Raw genomic sequence first — 20,246 nt, forward strand, 5'->3', positions numbered from 1 at the left:
TCCATTTTACTAACATTTTCATTTGTGTACCTTGCTGAAAGAGACCTCAGAGGTATTTGAAAAGTGGTGGATGGAGATGAAAGAAGCAAATACAAATCAGAAATTCACATGAAAAATTTGTTTTGTACCTTACCTGCTTCGCTTGCTAAAAGAAAAATGGTCAAGGGGAAATTCAAATGAAATAATATAAGAGCTATTTTGAAGGAGAAAAAAAGAAAACCAACAGAAAGACAGAACGACTGACAGTAATGGAGGCCAAGTCAAATGAAAACTGCAAAAAATATGTGAGGCTAGAAGTGTTTGTGCTTTCCCTGGCTGGAACCTATCATTTCTTAATTATATCCTGTGTGTGCTTTGCAAGACATGAGCTGCTGTCAAGAGGAAGGACAGCCCCAGACAGGGGAGGGGCCATGGCCCACCCCTTGGTCCTCACGTACCTGTACAGAAGCGAAATCCCCCGAGGCACAGGCCCCCAGAATAGCAGCACCCACGAGAACAGACTCCACCTCTTGCGACAGGACCACAGGCATGCCTGCGCAGGACAAGGCCACACCTTGGTTAGGGAGTAGTAGGGCCAGGGGCCACGCGGGGAGCCGGCCAGCAGCTCCAGCAGCACAAGCACCTGATGCAGAGGCAGCAGCAGTGCTCCACCCCTCCCCCTTGCAGTTCCCTGTTCTTTGGGATTACCTGGTTCTAAAGGATTTCACTGCCTCTGCCTGCTGCTGCAGTAGCCAAGGGTCCCCTGGAAGCCAGCACCATATATCTATATCTGTATCTATATCTATATTTATCTATCTATCTATCTATTTATCAATCATCTATCTATCTATCTATACGTATCTGAACTCAGGAGACCTTTCTGCCCAGGTTTTCCAGGCTTCTGCTAGCTGCTACCTGCCATTTTAAGCAGTTAAACAAACATTTACGAAGTGCTCTGCGGGGCCAGTGATATAGAGATGAATAAGACTGTCCTGCTATTCAGGTCTCAAAGGGGAGATGGATGAGAGAGAGATAAAGGCCACACAGGGGGTTGGGTCTCCAACTGAGATGCACTAAGGAAAGGGAAGTAGTGAGAGAGGGTGTGATGAATCCTTCCTTCAGGGGCCTCAGAGTACAAGCCAAAGCCCTTACCAAGGCTGACAAGGCCCTCCAGGATCCGTGCCACTTCTCCCACCCTGACTGGCTTCCCCACTCCTCTGGGCCACACTGCCTGGCCTCCTTGCCCTTTCTTGAATCTGCTTCAGGGCCCTTGCTTGTGCTGTTCCTTCTGTCTGGGTCACTTGCTTCCAGATGTCCCCATGGCAACTCCCTCCTGCAAGTCTGTGCAAACATCCCTCCCCACTGCAGCTTTCCTGACCATCTGAAGTGAAATGACAACTTACCCACAACATCCCTTACCCGCCTCATGATTTCCTCATTGCCTTCCAACACCGTGCTATTACTTCTCTTGTTTACTGTCTGTCTTGCCTGCTAGAACCTAAGCTCCACGAGGGCAGGGACTCTTTGTCCACTGCTGAATCCCTGGAATTGAGAGCGGTGTCTAGCACATTGTAACTGCTTACGTGATGAACGAATGAATTTTCGAGATGGGGAAGGGGGTCAGAGCAGGGGAGCTCAGGATTAAACAAGCATTTGAAGGATGAGTAGGGGTCCACCAGGCAGGGAGGAACACTCCACATGACAACTCCCAGAGGCTGAAGGTTCACAGTGGACTTAAGGTGAATAGGAATAATTTAGAATTCTTAGTATTTTATATGTGTGTGTATATGAAATGAAACGTACATAAAATATAAATATATTTGCTAATCAGGAGATGGCAGCAAACTCCACAGAGGTAAGCTCTGTGGCCAGACCTGTGAGATCTTCCTCTACTCAAGACATTATTTTTCCAAAGACTGGATTTCTCTTCCTATCTTTTCTGGCAAGAGTTCCCTGACACATCCTCCTCTGTGCTCCCACCATCTCCTAACTCACTGTCCTACTCCAGGGCTGGGGCAGCTGCCCCAGCCATCCCAGACAAAGGGGGTTGGGGGAAGAATTCCCACACATATCCCAGTGGACTTAGGAATACCAGCCCCATATTGCAGGGCCAGCACTGGAGACTTTGCTGACAAGTATCAGGTGGGGTGGGGTCTCTGGGAAAAGCGCAGACCTGGTTCCACTAGCCCTGTGTCTTTCAGCAAGTCACTTAAACCCTTTAGCCTCAGTTTCTCCCTGTGTAAAATGGGGATGATAACAGGTTTGCTGTGAGGATCCATGAAAAAGGGCACATATGGGGCTTAACACATTTCCTGGTCTATGATAAGCCCCTGAGAGTGGTGGCCTCTATTGTTAGGATGAATCTCAGTGAGGGGTGAAGCCCTCCTCCATGCACTCCATCTGGGTTGGAAAGTGGACCACAGGGAAAGGATGGGGTAGGTTGCCCATCAACCATCCAGAGGGGCAGGAAAGACACCAGGCCACGTGGAAGGGTTGTGCTGGTTGCATCAGGAGAGAGCACCGCAAGCCTCTGCAGAGTCTGGGGATCATGGGGATGGGGGTGTGACCATGACCATCCCATGGCCCTGGGACTTTTTAGAAGACAGCACTCCACATGCTGTTTGCCTCCTAGCCCTCCTTACCCTGTCAGAGCTTCACTGCTCTGAGCAGGGAGGAACTACTCACAGGCCCCTCTCCTTGGGAACGGGCAACCAGAGGAGCCGGGTGGATCCCCCATCAGCTCTCCAGTTGCAGCCCAAAGTGCTCTGGAGCCAAGCTGCCAGGGTTTGAATTCTGGCTTCCTCCCTGCCTTAGCTGTGTGATCCTAGGCAAGTTACTTAACCCCTCTGTGCCTGTTTTCCCAGATGCAAAATGAGGTTAAACTTCCATTGATCTCACAGAGTTGCTGTGAGGGTTTAAAGTGCTTAGAGGAGGCACTAAATTGGCATTAGCTATTATGATTCTTAATGTTTACCGTATCTCAGTTATTCCCACCCTCTTCGCACCTCGGCCCCAACACCTGTTCTGGGTCCTGGGACACTGCCGTGTGGACCAAGTCTGTAGCCCCTTTGTCCTCCGGCCACATCCTGGACTGAGCTCGTCTCCAGCCACGAGGCCCCTCTTCACATAGCCCCTCAGTCTCAGGTGGGTCACCTCCTGCCCCAGCCCCTGCAAGCCTAGGGGTGGTCAGACTGCGGGCAGCCCCACGGTACCGCCTGGTGACCGGGGTTTCCCTCAACCCTGCCCACACCTCTGTAAATAGACCCTTTATTCGACTGTTCCCCAGTTAATCCAATCTGAGTGTGTCATCTGTTCTCTGCCTGGAACTGACTCACGCTGCCACCAACGTCCTCTGGGTACCCCGTCCTCGCTGGACAGTGGTCAGAGCACGAGAGCACTTTTCTGTTTGTAATGGCCCTCTTGGCAGGACGTTATTGTTCTTCTTTGCATGCTCGCGCCAAGCTCAGCATGTGTACTCAGAGAATGAATACATGAAGGAGTAAATGAGTGAAATAATGAATAAGGCGGGAAGAGGGAAACCCCTAAGGAAACTGCCAGAATTCTACAAAACAAAATTTAGGAGGCACATTTAGTCCCAAGTCAGTGAGGGAAACCTACAATTACTTAGTACACACCAAGTATTTCTTGAAACCACAGTTAACTATATGCCCAGGGTACAACGAGATTCTTCCTCCTCACGTAGAGGACATTTCCCAAGTTGGCAAAACCCTACTCTCCCTGCTTGCCCAGAGCAGGAGCAGACTGTTCCCCAAATGGCAAAGATTTGCTTAAAAAATATTTAACTTCTTTTTTTCTGAAATGCACCACCTTTCTGGCGTGGGGCTGCCTTCAGGGAAGAAGTGAGCTAACATTTATTGAACACCTATTTTAAGTGAAGCACAGAGATTGGTGCCCACAAACGTGTGAGTATGTATTCCTCAGCATGATCTATGTGAGGGAAATAATAATATCTCTACCTTTCAGAAGAGGGAAATGAGGCTCAGAGAGGTAAAGCAACTTGCCCAAAGTCACAGAGCTGGTCCCCTGCTCTTTCCATTACTCCACACTATCTCCAAAGCATCTCCCAAATCCCACCGTGTTTTTCACATGTTATTCCTGAGAATCATGTACCAGGTCTATGGTTCTTTCTACAACTTTCTTTGCAGGAAAACTAGAGCAATTACAACGTTTAAAGGCACCAAACACTCTACCTGTACACCCCCGGCTTGTGTGCCCATCTTTTGCAGAAACAAATGCAAATGTGTTCTTTTCTCAGAATGCTGGGTGAAGGAGAGGAAGGGGGCAGCTTTGCCTGGAATGTGAACTATTTTATCTGACGCATTAATGAGTTTAGCAGAACCCAAAGCATTTAAAGGCAGATGCACTTTGCCATCACTTGTCAATCACCGGCTTCCCAAGGCAGAGGAGTTTCAGGCCAAAGAAAAGGCCCCTTTGTCCGGAACTGTAACTGGTCCACAGTCAGAGACAAAGGGTCCAGTTTCAATTGGAATCCAAATAACGATTAACAGCCTTTTCATTCATGAGCCTGAAGGAGAACAGTTTCCAAAGCAGAACTTTCTCTGAAGCCACTGCACCCCTGCTTCTGAGTCAGCTCAGGGGTGTGAGGCCTGGAAGAGAACTCACTTTCATAAAGGCTGGAGCAGCGGTACAGAGTCAGGACCTGGGTCACACAGGCTACCCTGCTCTTGGGGGCCCTGTTTCCCATTCCCTTGGGTGATGTGTTAGCCAAGGTTGATTTTCTCTCCCCTCCTGAATCCAGGTAGGAAGTTTTGGTGGCTATTTGGAGGCTGGAAATTAAAAAGTCACTCACAGATCAGATTTTAAGTCTGAACCGTACTTGAACAAGCTAGCTGACTTTGAGATAAAATGTAGTCATGGTTTTTCTCCTAGGGAAAATCGAAGGTAATCTGAGCTCCTTTTTACGTCTTTCTTCTTTCTGCCTCAGAATGGCCTACTTCCATAGGTTCTGGACACTTTAGGAAAGGAGTCGTCATCATCAAATGGTTACAAACCGGGCAGAAAAGTTAAGAAACCTGGGTCAGAGCATAGTGTAGGGGACGCTGGGCCTGGACACACCTGGGACAATCCTGGTCCTGCCCCTACTGGGTGTCTGACGTTGGACAGTTAATTTAAGTCACCTTCCTGACCCTGTTTCCTTGTCTGTAAGATGGGGACACCAATTTCTACCTTTTGGTGGTGTGTGCGGATTAAATGTAAATAGGGTGATTCATGTCAACACAGAGCGGGAGCGTGGTTAATGGCAGTCATTTCTATACTTATTTTTATATGTTTACCCTTAGACTGTGTGCTTTTTGATACTGTTCTCTGGCTTGTGCCTCAGCCTCCGTACCTCTAAGATGGGGATCAGTAACTTATTTAGTTTGATCTCACGATGTGCAGGGGGTAAATGTTGCCCATCATGATTGGGAAAGCTCTCACCTGCAGGGATCTGCATGGCCTGGAGGGGGAAGGGAGAGTCAGGGGCAGAAACCTGGACCCACCCAGCTGTCAGAGGTAAGGAATCCAGGGGACAGGGGACAGCAAGAGATCATGATGAATGGAGGCCAGTGGAGGGTGGGCTCAGATGAGACTGGAGGTGGGGCTGTGAGCAGGGTCCAGTTCTCTCCTACTTCCCTATCCTTGGCCAGCCCTGGTGCCTGGCCACCCCGGGATGGGGTAGGGAGGGGGGACATCAGTCCCCAGGAGACACAGGGAGAGAAAGGAGCAAGGGGCATGAGGGCACAGGTCTAGAGGGATGGAAGCCCAGGCCAGCCTCTGGGACAGCAGCAAGCCTCCTGCCTGTGGGGCCCCTTCCTTGGGGCCCAGGGGTCTGCACTACAGATCCTGCTCTGCTTTTGTCTGCTCATATCACAGAGAGATCAACCCATTACCCTGGATTCTCTCCATCTGTGTCACGATCCCTGATTCTGATGAGCCGAGAAGGAATCACAGGATCTTGGGGTCTTAGGGTCCAAACCCCCATCTGCAGCCAGACACCCGCAGCTTCCACCATGGCTGGGCTCTGCAATCTTTCTTCAAACAGTTTCCTTATCACTTCCTCCAGTCACTTGCTGTGCACCGTCACAGGTCCAAACCAGGGCGAGGTGGCCCATGGTGTTTCCCCAATACCCTGTGCTTTTCTCACTCAGAGCTCTTGCCACACTGGATTTGACATGTCTGCTGTCTGCCTTCTTCAATAGCCCCTGAGCTCCCTGGGGGCAGGGATCATGTCTTCATCTCTGTATTTTCAATACGGCCCGCAGTGGGGGGGATCAGAAGAGGTACTCAAGACTGTTGAGTAAATACTTGAATTAAGATCTAGTCCTTGCTGACCTCTCGTGTCTCATTTCTTACCATGACCCGATAGTTAGCTACACATAGAAGTCACTTTCCCCACTGTGACAACCATAGCTGTCTTAAGAAAAAAAATACATTTTAACATAAATACTCAAAATAATTTGGCACACTACTTATATCTTCCTATTCTCTACCCTGTCTAGATCTTGGCCACGCCCATTTGCTGCCAAGCTTACAATGACTTTCTCTCCTTCTTCTTAGACTTACCGGTAATGTCCGCATGCATTTGCACAAAAAGGGGGTTCTTGCCGAGGCCCCCACAGAGGAAAAGGGTGCTGATCGAGTGCCCTGCTGACTCCATGGCCTCTATAATGAGGCGCGTCCCGAACTTAAAGGGAAGAACAGAAGAAGGCATCAGTACGGTAGCAAAGGTAAATTGATCGGGAGCATTTACTAAGTGTTTACCCAGTACTAGATGCCGCACTAGGAGCTCTAGATACACTACCTCAGAAAGTCAGGACTCAAGATTACATTGCCCGTGATCACACCATTATATTAAGTTGCAGAGCGGGAATTCCAACCTGGGCCTGCCTGACTCCAAAATCTTCTGAATCATTGCACCATTTGCTTCTATCAGTAGTTATACAATGTTGACAATGTTAACACGGTGCATATTAACACAGTTCGTTCAAATACATATTTGATGAGTGTCCATTATGGCCCAGGTCCTCCATGAGGTACGGGGAATGGAGTCATTGGCAGCTCTACTCCAATGATAACAGTTGGAGATCTCTGAGTCAGTTTCCCTTCCCTAAAGAGGAACTAAAGAAGTTTGTTCCTTGGAAATGGCACCAACAAACTCAGCAGCAGAAACATGGAAAGAGGGCTTGAATTGCACAAAGAAGGTAGGACACAAGACTTCAGGCTGGCAAAAGAACCTTTGTTACCACCTGAAACCAGGTAGTGGTTCTAATAAGGAGGCTTCCAGTGCCAGAATCCATTCCCAGTCAGTCCTTAGTGATCTCGGATGATGCAGAAACCACATGCCATATGCTATGGCTTCACCATATTTTCATTTCAGCCCTTGTGTCTTCCTTTCTTCTGAAAATGTGTTATCTATCGTTCTTGTCTTGCTCAGTTCACTAAAGTAAAAATTACTGATGCTTGACAAGAGACCGCTACCACAGGGTCATCGAGGTGAATCTTAATGTATAAGTCATTACTTTTAGCTAGGGTATTCGAGTATCTAAAAAATCATAATTTCCTAGGAAGTTGGAAAACTGGAAGTCCAAAAATCATCATTTTTTTTTTTTTTTGAGAGAAGGATTAAAAACAAAAAAGATGAACTGTGATATGACCTCAGGAGGCAGCCTCATGGCGATGATTGAGAAAGTGGCTCTGGGGAGAAATGAGGGAGAGGGTTTTTTGGTGGCAAGATAGCCCTTAAGATATTCAGGGAGTAAGCAACTTTGGGGGATGACCAAGTCCCAGGTGTGCACATGGGAGTGAGGGGCTGAAGCGGATGGAGGAGAAGGTCAAGGGGGAGGAGGAGGTCAAGAGAGAATACGGAGGTCAAGGATCTGGGAGGCCAGAGATGTTGCCACCACCAAGAAGGCGGGGTTCGGGCTGGACAGAAGAGTATCACAGATTCGCTGAAGGTGTGACAGTGGTGCTGGGAAGACGGTGTTCAGGTGCACAGAGGAGGAGAAGACAGTTCAGCTTGAGGGCATGCAGCACCAGAGGCTTAACCAAAGTAAAGGAAGAGGGTTTGGGAAGTTATCAGGATGCTCCCCTGAGCCCCGTTGGGGGGGGGGGGGCGGGCGGGATGTAGAAGCTTCTTTCACAGGACTCTCCGGAGAGCTGTCTCCCTGGGGCCAGGGGGTGCCTCTGGGAGAGGCAGCGCTAGAGGGTGATCTGGGGACCAGGGGTGTGTGAAATCCTGATTGCTGTGTAGTAAATGATGAGGGATGGGGGCAGTCCAGAACCAAGATTTCCAGCCCATAGACTTCAGGTTTGTTGAAGTTATTAGTGAATCTGGTAAGAATATGGATTAGGTAAAACTTGGGCCTGCAAAGATCCTCCACAGATGTAGTGTGTTAAAAAAAATTAAAACATGTTGTACCCTATGCGGCCAGACCCTGCTTATTGAACATGGCTGATTACCCCCAGATGTTCTTTCTTACGCTTTTGGGGGGTCATGAACCCTCTTGAGAATATGATAAAACCTACTGACCTCCCCAGAAAAGAGTCATATATAAAATAATATTATAACTAATTTCAGGCGTTCTACAAATGCCCTTACATCTACCATGGATCACTTGGTGTCCGTGGATTCCAGGTAACCCTAGTGTACTCCAGGGGCATGAATCTGCAGGAGATAAGAGCATGGCTTTTGAATTTAAAAAAAGCTGGGATGGCATTCAGGCATTTCACCTATTTCTTGAATCAAATCCATACCTAACCTTTCCATGACTCAATTCTCATTTTAAAAATGGGAAGAATAACACCATATTTTTCATTTGATAACTCCATGGATTGTCTGAAATGCTAACATGCAACAAAAATTTAAAATGTGGTCTTAGACTTGCTGAAATACAGTAACATCTATCTTACAAGTTTGCTGCTGTAGACAGTGTATCTGAAGCTCATAGGAGTGTCCAGTACAGGGAGGGTGTTTAGAAGTGAGAGCTAATCTGGTTGTTAGCTCTATGCTAGGCATTCTGCTATGCTCCTTAATATCACCTCTAATTTCATGAAACACTCAAAAACTGCATATTGTTATCCCCATTTAGGATTTCTATAGTTTGCCTAAAGCCATGCAATCTGCCTTAGGGGAGGGGAAGCTGCCTCCCAATATGCGTGGAAATGCCATGCAAAATTGATATTTCTGATGTTTCTAAAATCAGAGACCTGAGGGCTCATGTGATTAGCAGGCCTGAGAGGAGAGTAACACAAAGCACATTCCCTGGGAAAAGGCAAGAAGCAATCCAAACAAGAGGCACTCGCTCCAGAGGGGCTGTGACAGCCTGTCTCTCTCCCATGTGGCATTGTCAGCAGGAATTTCCCACTCGGGCTGCCCGGTTAGTTACAGGGCCTTCCCTTTCGGTGTCCCAGACGCCACTGTGTGAAACACTCCACCCTCCTTAAATGCCCCACCAAAGGGCTTTGTGCTAAAATGATTTTGTGCTCACCTTTCTGGAAAAAATGTTTTCACAGAGAAATTTAAATTAAAATTAGGCTATTCCACTGGGAATGTACAGAACCAAATGCAAATGGAGAGACTTCAAATGCAAATAGTACTTTTTAAGGGTCTATTCTGCAAAGAAAGCTATAGATGAACAGGCTATGAATAAACTGGGTGTTTGACAGTTCCTTCAATTAAGCTTGGTCAAGAGAGAATTTCACTTCATGGAGGGTTTTGCATAGTCCCAAGTTAACTTCATTACAATATCTCTAATTTCATCCCATTCTTACAAAATATCAACCGTAGATATTACTACAGAGAAGAATTTGCTTAACTTTAACTTCACAACAAATAGGTGTAAAGGCTATATTCAGAGTCAATGAACACATTTTTTTTTTCAAGGTGAACATCATGGGAAAATATCTGTTATCAGAATGCTTCATTAAAATGCACATTAAAATGCACAAAGGCACTAAAAGATCAGAATGCCCAGATACTTTTGCAAAACAGACTGAACTCCTCACAGCTAAATTGACTATACAACATAGCCTTATCGAAAAATCTGTCTTAAATTGCCTTCTCTTCATGGTATTATAAAGGTCATTAAAACAATGGACAGAATAAATATGATAGCTTTTAATATATGTACGGCCCATTACATACAAAATTGATTTTCCAAGTGTGTAGTATTTGGGAAAATGCAGTTGGCTTTCTCCCATCCCAGCCCTCCCCAGCCCTCAGCCTGCATTAGGTTTAACCTAATTTATACATTCTTGGACTCCTTACCAGTAAGGGGACCTCTGTGAGACAATCCTGGCCAAATTAATGATGTTGTCTAAGATGTGTCAAATCAAAACTGTTCTCAGGAATGCCTGAAGGCTTATTTCAATCATGTAGCTTTTACAAAGCGATCAAAGAAAATTGCAGCATGGTAACGTGGAAAGAGCAAAAGCCTAGGAGTAGACAGAGGTTCCGATTCTGACTCGACCATTAACTAGCTGTTTGACCCTGGCAAGCAGTGTTCCCTCTGTCTGTAAAATGAGGACAATCCCACCTACTGACTGGGTTACTCACAGGTGGGTGTAGTACCCTGTTTGGTGCCTGGCACAGAGAGTGGGTGTCAGTGAGAGGGACCAGTGGTTGTCATCACAGAATGGTGCCCCTTGGCTCATCTGTGTGGTCTCATTCTTCATGTCCCCCTCTTAGCATGGACTCAGAAGGAAGAGCCTCACACAGCTCTGATTTCCCAGGATTATTTATTTTAATGCAAGTGGCTCATTCCACTGTAAGACTTTTCACACAGCGATATTAAGATCAGAATATAAAAGCTCCTCAATTATTGGGAGATTGGGATTGACATAGATACACTAATATGTATAAAATAGATTAACTAATAAGAACTTGCTATATAAAAATAAATAAAATTCAAAAATTCAAAACAAAACAAAAACAAAAAAAGCTCCTCAATTCATCGTGTACCTAGTTTTATTTTAGAAAGCTGTGGGTTCAAATCCCAGCTCTGCCACTTACTAGCTGTATGAAACCGATCAAGTTAATTAACCTCATTGAGGTTTAGATTCTAATCTTCGGAAGGGGGATTATGATACTTCCCTCATAAGGTAAAGTCAGATAACGTATGTAAAATATTTGGCATAGTTCCTGGTACATAATATCCCCAAACTATATTATTTATCAATATTATTATTATCTTTACTGTAAAGCAGGATTGCTAAATAACTGTCTTTATTACTGATGCATATTTTTGTTCTCCATTTTCATTTTTTCATGGTAGTCAACTCCCGCCATTTTGATAGATGTCAGAATTGTCTTTCTTTGACCAAGTTACCATAAATAAAGCAGGCTGACTGATATTACTGAACTGGACAGGCTGTTAATAAGATAGTTGTTTCAGGAAGGTACAGTCAAATTGGTCTATAAGCTAAGAAGGACTGTTTAATCTAATTGAGTTGGCCAGTTCTGCTCTCTTATTGTGTGTACTTGGTACCTGGATAAATCTAAACATAAGAAAAGCGATTTTGTTGATGACATGGATATACAGAAAAAAATGCATGTAATTCTATTATTTGAAGCAATGAGGATATGAAAGTGGTATGTGGAGAAAGAGACAGAATAGCATATAAATATGTCCATATAGCATGAATAAACAAAAGTACTTTGTTTAAATAGGTATATTTCTGAAAAATAAATTTTGACTCTGAATTCAGTGAACTGATTTTTTCCTTTCTATTGGTCCCCAATTCTCTTTCCAGATCAGCTAAGCCTCACTGGATTAACTGTTATCTTGGGGTTCCTACCAGCTCTGAGATCCTGAAAGGCATGACCCACTCCCTTCAAATGCAATTTCTAACACGCACACACGTGCAAACTTTCGTGTGTGATTTCAGGGTTTAGAACCCTTCTGTAGCTCACTCATGGATCACCTCTAGAGAATAAGAGTCCTTGGACAATGATGTTTGGGCTTCTAGGAGTTTGTTTTCATTTTTGATTGATCTTCAGTTTAGAAGTTTCTAACACTTTAAATTCCCCCCTTTCTCCTTCCCTAACCAACCAAACCTCTCATTTGAGCAGCTAATTATAAAAATAAACATTTTCATGCTCCAAGGAAGCTTACTATTTAAAGGAACCCCAGACTGGATCCTTTTGCAAAGTGAACAATACCACGTGTTTTATAAATTTGGACCATCTTAATGCCAGCTCTCCTTAATGCAAGCATACATGGCATCTACTTCCTTGCTTCTATTTAATGAACTTAGAAGACAAATTAGATAGATGGTAAGCATGATGTTCAAAGCTTTTAACCCCTTTTAGCTTTCAGCTATGTGAGGCTACTAGTAATGCAGGTAAAGACCTTTAGAATTTCCTTCTGCACAGACAAGCATCTATTTTTGGCAAGCTCCCTAGAATCTTTGTCACAAAAGCATATGATGTATCTTGGGGAGTATGTGGTCTAAAGTTTGTTAACAGATTTAAGTCTCTTTAAAAATGGCATTAAATTGTCTTACAGCAATGGCTTGAACTGTGGCCAGGTAGAGAATGGCAAGATCATCGAGGTCCTGAGATAGTTTCAATCCGGTGACCTGTAGGGATGAAGAAAAGAAAAGAAGGAGATGGCGCCATGGTTAGAGATAGTTCCCATGAAACACGTTCAGATGTGTTTTCTTGCCGAAACAAGTTCATATGCAAATCCCCTTTTTGTAAGCTGAACGTGAAGTGACTACTGAATTGTTTAATCTCCAGACCTGGGAAAAAGTATCCCTTCTTCCCCCAAAGAAAATGCCTTGCCTTGGATTAAAGAAAAATAAAACAAATACTATAAGGAGATTTTTTTTTTTAGGAGATTGTGTTTGATATTTCTTAGCATGGAATTAAATATGTTTCTTCTTTAAAAACATTCTTTTATTACAAACACCTATTCTTTTTGGCTTATAGAGATGAACACGTAGCAGTGGCACTCTAGTAAAAGGTGATTATTCCTAGTTCTGCTACTGTCAGAATTCAGTGGACCAGCATCCAGGAGGTATTCAGAGTAAAATAACATGTCTACTATAAATGTGATACCTACTAGGGGGTAATTTAGAATCTGTGGTTTACCAGGGAATCCCATTAGAGTCAATCGGAACCACATGCTTACATGGAGTATGTCAATTTCTGAGAGATTCCAGAACTGAACAGGATGTTGGATTTGGGTGGTTTCAAGACTTGTTCACAGTCTCACTTTCATGTCTCCCATGCATGAAGGTGTCCACTTGGGACATTTCTAGAGGGTGAAGACTGCTGGTTTCTTCAAGCCTAGTCTAAAGTTGGTGGGCATCAATGCCAGAGTTCACTTTAGATTTTCATTACAAAATTAATTCATGTAACATACTTTTTCTCAGGCCCTACAGTGTATATGGTCCTGAGTTCAATGAGGAGGTGACATGCAGTCTGTACTAAAATAGGAGAGCCTAGTGGTCTACCAAGGTCCCTGTCCTTCATTGCTCCAGCCCCATTTATTATTCTCTCCAGATTCCACCCCCAGGGGGGATTAAGGGGTCAGCCTTGGCCTGTTACAGGGCACAGATACCACTCCACTGCCCAAACCAGAAACCTGGGAACACTTTCCCCTGACTTTTCTCTCCCTTCCAGGATCTAATCAGTCTCCAAGTCCTATACATTTGAGCTCCAGAATCTTTTTTGAAGCCATCCCCTCTCTTTGTCCTCACTGTCACTCACCTCCTTAATCCAGGCCTCCATCGTATCCTTCCCGATTGCTAAAATAGCTCCTGATCAAACCTTCCTGTTTCTAATGGTGCTTGTTCCTCTCTACAAGGGAGCTAGTGCTTATTCTCAAATGCAAACTGATCATGTGAAAAATTCTCCCCCCGTTGCCCTCATTCTGAAGCAGAAGCACCTTCCCTGTCTTCTATGAGTGATTCTGCCCGGGGTCAGCCCTGCTTTCTTCGCCAGTGTCTAGTATTTCCTGTCCTCACTTAGCAACTTGTGTTCCAGCTGTTCTGATTACTCATCTAAGTTGGCGGAAGGGGGTATTCCTAAATTCAGTAGTGCTACCTGCTGATAGGTTTTTTTTTTTTTGGAAGATCATGGGGTCAGTCAGTGAGAATAACGGCTTTGATTTGAACACACAGGAGCATGAGAGGTTTGAATGAGAAATCAGAAAGGAGCTCTAAAGATGCATGTTCCCCAGCCAATAACTCTGTGAAGGAACATCTCTCAGAAAGGTCCCTGGAGACCTAAATGAACAATAAGAATGTTAGAACTAGGAGAACACGAGCAACACAGATATCACAGAAGTTCATTTCACAGAGGAGAAAATAATTTGCTTAAGAGAGAGTCCAGAGGTTCGTGAAGCCCAAACCTAGGTGTCCCAACAGACTGTGTTACTCACCACAGTATCTCCCATGCTTGCCACTGCGCCTGGCACATAGTGGCGCTAAGTTAATATTTGCTGAATGTGTAAGTGACACTTCAATGCTCCTTTTTCCTTCTGCACACAATTCTCTCTCCTAACATCCTATCCTTCTCTGTCATATTATACAATTATGAGAGGACAGTATTTACTACCTCAGCCCCTCATATATTCACAGAGGTGGAGGGGTATATTTCCTCCATGCCCCAAGAGAGAAAAACACTGGACCATCACTTCTAGTTGCTTACTGCACGCTCTACCCGCTCCCCCAAACTCCACACTTACCCTTCCTCATCAGAGGAGTGGCTTGTACGAGATTGGAGTAAAAGTAGTCACCCTGTAGCTCATATGGAGTCTTCGTGTGAATTAGAAAAAGGTGCTCCCTCCAGATGGACTAAATGCAAAAGGCATCCCATCTGGAAGAGTGAATTTTAAAAAGGAGCAGAGTGGACAGGATGTCAGCCCTGCCCTATGCCCCCCTCAGCTGAACACCCTGTGTGAGCAACCAGCCCCAGGGCGAGCATTGGTCCTGGGTAAAGATCACTTAGTCATAAATGGTCTCTCTTTAACTCATCTCCAAAACTGGCTTGGCCTCAACAGCATCTCTGTTGGTGGTCTGTTGGGAAAGTTGATTGGGCCACAGTTTAGAGCTCTCCTCCAGAGCCAGCCCAGAAGGTAGGCTGCCTCTGGCCTCCTATCGCTGGTCATCAATGAGATGCGAATCAAGCCATGACCCTCCACGTGGTTGGGTGTGTGTCTGCCTGGCAGACACACATCCATCTACAGGAGGGTCCCGAGTGCCAGAGGTGGATAAACTGTGATGCGGGTAGGGGAGGAATTTGACTTTTTATATAAGAGTCATTCTCCTATGGACTTGAGGATATGGGGAGGGGGAAGGGTAAGCTGTGACGAAGTGAGAGAGTGGCATGGACATATATACACTACCAAACATAAGGTAGATAGCTAGTGGGAAGCAGCCGCATAGCACAGGGAGATCAGCTCGGTGCTTTGTGACCGACCGCCTGGAGGGGTGGGATAGGGAGGGTGGGGGGAGGGAGACGCAAGAGGGAAGAGATATGGGAACATATGTATATGTATAACCGATTCACTTTGTTATAAAGCAGAAACTAACACACCATTGTAAAGCAATTATACTCCAATAAAGATGTAAAAAAACAAAAAAAGAGTCATTCTCCTATTAAGTTATTAGGAACCCCAGGGCTCTGTATTGACAATAACTGGCTCTGATATTCTTCTCAATTAGTAAGAACCCATAAGAGAGGAGGGGTAAAATATCACTAGATTTTGCTTCCTTAATCCCAGCAAATATTCATGAGAACTTCCCCAAAGTACTGATATTCAAGCAAAAAGATGTCAAGGGCCCTTCTCTAAATTTCTAGTGCCTTCAGAGATTCAAAATCATAGGAAGGAAAGAGAAGATAGCTTCTTATCTTCAGAAATTGAGAATGAGATCATCAGTGTAAATGAGCACTAAATTTAACTCCTGAGCTTGCTTACTAGTAGCTATGGCAAAAGAGGGACATATAATGGATGACGTAGCCTTTCTTTTATGACAAATGAAACATACCTATGCTTCAAGAGAGACAAACTTATTCCTGGGAAGAATTTCTAGAAGGAATTTATTACATGGACCACCATATGGAAGGTATTCAGCATCCAAAGGGAATAAATAAGCAAACATGGTTCTCCCATAGCTCTTTCCAACATTCCCTCACCACTAACACCAGGGCCATGGAGTTGAAATGTGACTCAGTGAAAGACACCTCTCTAAACTGTGAAATTACTATGGTCCAGGATCCCTACTTCCTTGACATCTTACCTGATTTGCAAATGGAGACACTAGAAGGGCAGATCATCATTTGATTCTCTCTCAAGTATCAGGAATCCCAGCCCCACCCTGACAAAAATCAAATGGCAGTCAGCTTAAGAAGGAACTTTCTAAGGAGTGCCTGCCATGTGGACCACTCAGGAGGCTACAGAGGACCCTCAGGGAGCTGTCATGGTATGCAGGTGGCAGTGCCCTGAGAATGTCAGGGATGTCCTGGGAGAGGTGCAGCTTTGTAACCAGTGAGAAAGTTGGGATAGGCCAGAGAAGCCTATACCCTTGGCTGAAGGATGAATGGTTCTATCAGTAAGAAAAACTGGGAAGGAAGCATAAGTGGAAGGAATTTGTTTATAGATGTGCACGTGTCTCTTTCGAATGCTTGGGCGAGAGAGTGAAATGTGTGGGGAAGCCCCATGGAGAGTTGCAATGGTAAGCACATTTTATTTATTTTGGCTATTGTGAAAAGAAGACTGTAATAGAAAACACTCATAGTTAATATTTAGAGGTGTGTGAAAGTGGCATATGGTGGCCAAAGAGATGTGAACTGCAATGGACAATTTCAACCTCCTAGATAATGATTATAAAATGTTTATGTAAATACTATTGGGATGTCTGAGCTTAGAAGAGAAGTGTAGGTGAACAGAAAGATGATGTGCTCTGGAGTAAGACACATGGCTTTACATCTCAACATTCCCTCTAACTGCTTGCAGGACACTGTGAGTTTTGTAACCACTCTGAGCCTCATTTTTTTTTTTTCATCTGTAAAATAGGAATAATAATACTTCAAGGTGCTTCATGATTAAATGAGTTATCGTTTGGGCTTCCCTGGTGGCGCAGTGGTTGAGAACCTGCCTGACAATGCAGGGGACACGGGTTCGAGCCCTGGTCTGGGAGGATCCCACATGCCACGGAGCAACTAGACCCGTGAGCCACAACTACTGAGCCTGCGCATCTGGAGCCTGTGCTCCACAACAAGAGAGGCCGCGATAGTGAGAGGCCCATGCACCACGATGAAGAGTGGCCCCCGCATGCCACAACTAGAGAAAGCCCTCGCACAGAAACGAAGACGCAACACAGCCAAAAATAATTAATTAAAAAAAATGAGCTACCGTTTGCACGGCGCCTTACTTTTTCAGCAAGCTGTACCAAATCGACAAGACCTAGACACTTGCAGTGCTTAATAAATGTTCATTCTCTTTCCTTTTCTCTTAATAAATGTTCACTCCCTTTCTCTTGAAGTGCAATGAGGGGCTCAACCCCATTCATTAATTGGGATACAGCAATAAAGGATCTCCTGCAACATGCTGTGGGTACTGTCAGGGTATTAGCGATGGGGACTGAAGACCAGTGGTTGTACAGGGTGGGGAACGTAGGGTAGAAAGTGTGCTGGCCATCAGCATCAGGATCATAGGAGAAAGGTCTGGATGTCTAGGAGTGTGGAGAAGCAGTGTGCCCTTGATGAGCACCCAGGAATAGGACAGTGGGAGACTCATGTGCAAGGACTCCTTGGAGAAGCCTTAGTCCTTATCAACCTACACACTTCCATTTACTCTGTGAACGGGAAAGACAGATGATCTACATCCTGGACTTCAGCTTAAATCCTGCTGCCACTTGGCAGCTGTGCGAATTTAGGCACATCTCTTAACTCTTTCCTGGGATCTGAGTTGAAGGCAGATTTCCTGTGATCCATCTCCTGATTTACTGAACTTTTGGTGTGGGCCCAGAATTTTGCATTTTTAACAAGGTCCTAATGCACAATAAATTATAGAAATGATTGCCCTAAACCTGGGTATTGTGAATTATATGTCCATATGCCCTGGAGTAGTTGAGATTATAAACAAATATATCAGTAATTTAGTTAGCTAAGTTTTTCCCTTCTTAGTTGTTAAAAGAATTTAAGTAGTTATATATGTTGCTAAGAAAAAAAAAAAGGCTTAGAAATAGATCTCAAGGGGTTTCTAAAGATTACAAAAGACAAGAAAACAGGATTCCCTATCCTGAGATTTTCTAGGTCATCAGAGCTTGAGGGGGTATCCAAGGCTCAAGGGAATTGATTGAAAGTTTTTCAGAACACAAAGGGGCAAAAAAAATGCTGTCTGTTTAGTCAATAATGCAGGAGGCGCTGATGACCGGATAGCAAGGAAATGAGGAGGATCAGAGAGATTTCTGGAAAACCTCTGGATAGAGGCCAGGGACTGGAGAACAGGTCTGAGATAGTCAGCAGCCTGGAAGAGAAAGGGGGACAAATTTCCCTGAAAATATTTATAGGTATCAGTATCAGGAATGGACACATTGCCGAAAACTCACCCAGAAATGGGAAATGCACATAAATGTGTTAATACAATGTCATAGGCAGAATTCTAAAGATGTTTCCCCCTCCCCCAAGGTCCCCATCCCCTGATTACTCAAACACTAATCTGGGCACTGCTGTAGAGGGACTTTGCAGGTGGAACTAGTTACTAGCCAGTTGACCTTAAAATAGGGAGATTATCCTGGATTATCCAGTTGGGCACAATGTAATCACATAAACTCTTAAAAGCAGAAGAGGAAGACAAAAGAGTCAGTCAAGAGATACGGCAGAAGAATAAAGCAGGAGAGATGAGGTAGAAGTGGAAATCAGAGAGATTCAAAGCATGGGAAGGACCTGATCCACCACTGCTGGCTTTGAACATGGAGGAAGGGGGCAGTAAGCCAAGGAATGTGGGTGGCCTCTCGAAGCTGAGGATCCCTGGCTGACAGCCAGGAAACAGGCACCTCTGTCCTACAACTGCACGGAGCTGAATTTGGCCAACAACTTGAGGAAGCTTGATAGCAGATTATTCCCAGAGCCTCCAGATAAAAGCCCCTGGTTCTGGTCTTGTGAAAGCAGGGGCAGAGAAACCAGTTGAGCCAGCTTGGGCTTCTGACCTACAGAACGGTGAGATAATAAATTTAAGCCTCTAAGTTTGTGGTATTTTATTATAGCAGAAACAGACAACTAATATACATACGACGACTGCATGATGGACTGACATTCTCCCTCACAACTTTATTCTATTGGTGAACTCTACACCATTTAACACGGGTCCATTTGCTGTTTTCCAGATGTACCAGGCACTTCACGCTTTTGTCTGCATTGCTTCTGATGCTCTAAATCTAAGTCATTTTAACACACGTTTGCACCAGTGTAACCAAGGCTGTTTTGGTCAACCGTCCTGGTCCACACTTGCCGTCATCTAACCCTGTCTTGGACTTACACACCAACTTGGATACCATCCTTGGTGCTCTTGCCTTAATTCTTTCTCATTATTTATCTCCTGGGGTCTTCCTGGCAGATTTCCACCTGATTCGCTCCTCAGTCTTCCTTTTAAAGAGTTTTTTTTTTTTTTTTTTCTTTTTGCGGTACGCAGGCCTCTCACTGTTGTGGCCTCTCCCGTTGCGGGGCACAGTCTCCGGACGCGCAGGCCCGGTGGCCATGGCTCACGGGCCCAGCCGCTCCGCGGCATGTGGGACCTTCCTGGACGGGGGCATGAACCCATGTCCCCTGCATCGGCAGGCGGACTCTCAACCACTGCGCCGCCAGGGAAGCTCTTAAAGAGTTTTTTTGATGTGGACCATTTTATAAAAGTCTTTATTGAATGTTACAATATTGCTTCTGGTTTTTTTTGGTTTTTTGGCCACGAGGCATGTGGGATCTTAGCTCTCTGACCAGGGATCGAACCCACACCCCCTGCACTGGAAGGTGAAGTCTTAACCACTGGACTGCCATGGAAGTCCCACTCCTCAGTCTTTTGTCATTATACACTACCTTGGGAAGGGTTCCTGTCCACAGTCCACACCACCCCTCTCACCCCCAGTTTTATTTGTTGTTTGGTGTATACAACGAAGATAAAAAGCACTAAGAAAGAAAAGTCTGATTCTGTAATGCAAAATCATTTTTAAAAAAATCACTAAAATGAGGGAGAAATATTTCAGACATATTGAAAACAGAGCCGAAGGAATGCCAAAAATAT

The 20,246-nt window shown here is 44.9% G+C and overlaps 1 protein-coding gene and 1 long non-coding RNA gene across 16 annotated transcripts in view; one reads left to right on the forward strand and one right to left on the reverse strand.

Annotated features, from left to right (window-relative positions):
* The window catches only part of LOC109551070 (uncharacterized), a 62,334-nt gene extending 49,444 nt beyond the window's left edge, over positions 1-12,890 (forward strand). Inside the window, exon 4 of the long non-coding RNA XR_012324590.1 lies at positions 11,752-12,890. This is a non-coding gene — a long non-coding RNA (uncharacterized lncRNA). The remainder of the gene's footprint in view (positions 1-11,751) is intronic.
* The window catches only part of FGGY (FGGY carbohydrate kinase domain containing), a 433,125-nt gene that overhangs the window by 98,645 nt on the left and 314,234 nt on the right, over positions 1-20,246 (reverse strand). For 12 of the 15 annotated variants that reach the window (XR_012324582.1, XM_073789156.1, XM_073789205.1 and 9 more), the window contains 3 exons: positions 12,505-12,579; positions 6,565-6,685; positions 438-532 (listed from right to left, as the gene is read on the reverse strand). Coding sequence is in view for 14 of the 15 variants with exons in the window: in XM_073789156.1 (XP_073645257.1) it covers positions 438-532; positions 6,565-6,685; positions 12,505-12,579 (291 nt within the window). In the remaining variant the exon portion in view is untranslated. The remainder of the gene's footprint in view (positions 1-437; positions 533-6,564; positions 6,686-12,504; positions 12,580-20,246) is intronic. The other 3 variants (XM_073789195.1, XM_073789173.1, XM_073789201.1) reach the window with 2 other exon arrangements.

Source organism: Tursiops truncatus, chromosome 1, assembly GCF_011762595.2.
Source record: "Tursiops truncatus isolate mTurTru1 chromosome 1, mTurTru1.mat.Y, whole genome shotgun sequence".
In the NCBI taxonomy this organism is placed as follows: domain Eukaryota; kingdom Metazoa; phylum Chordata; class Mammalia; order Artiodactyla; family Delphinidae; genus Tursiops; species Tursiops truncatus.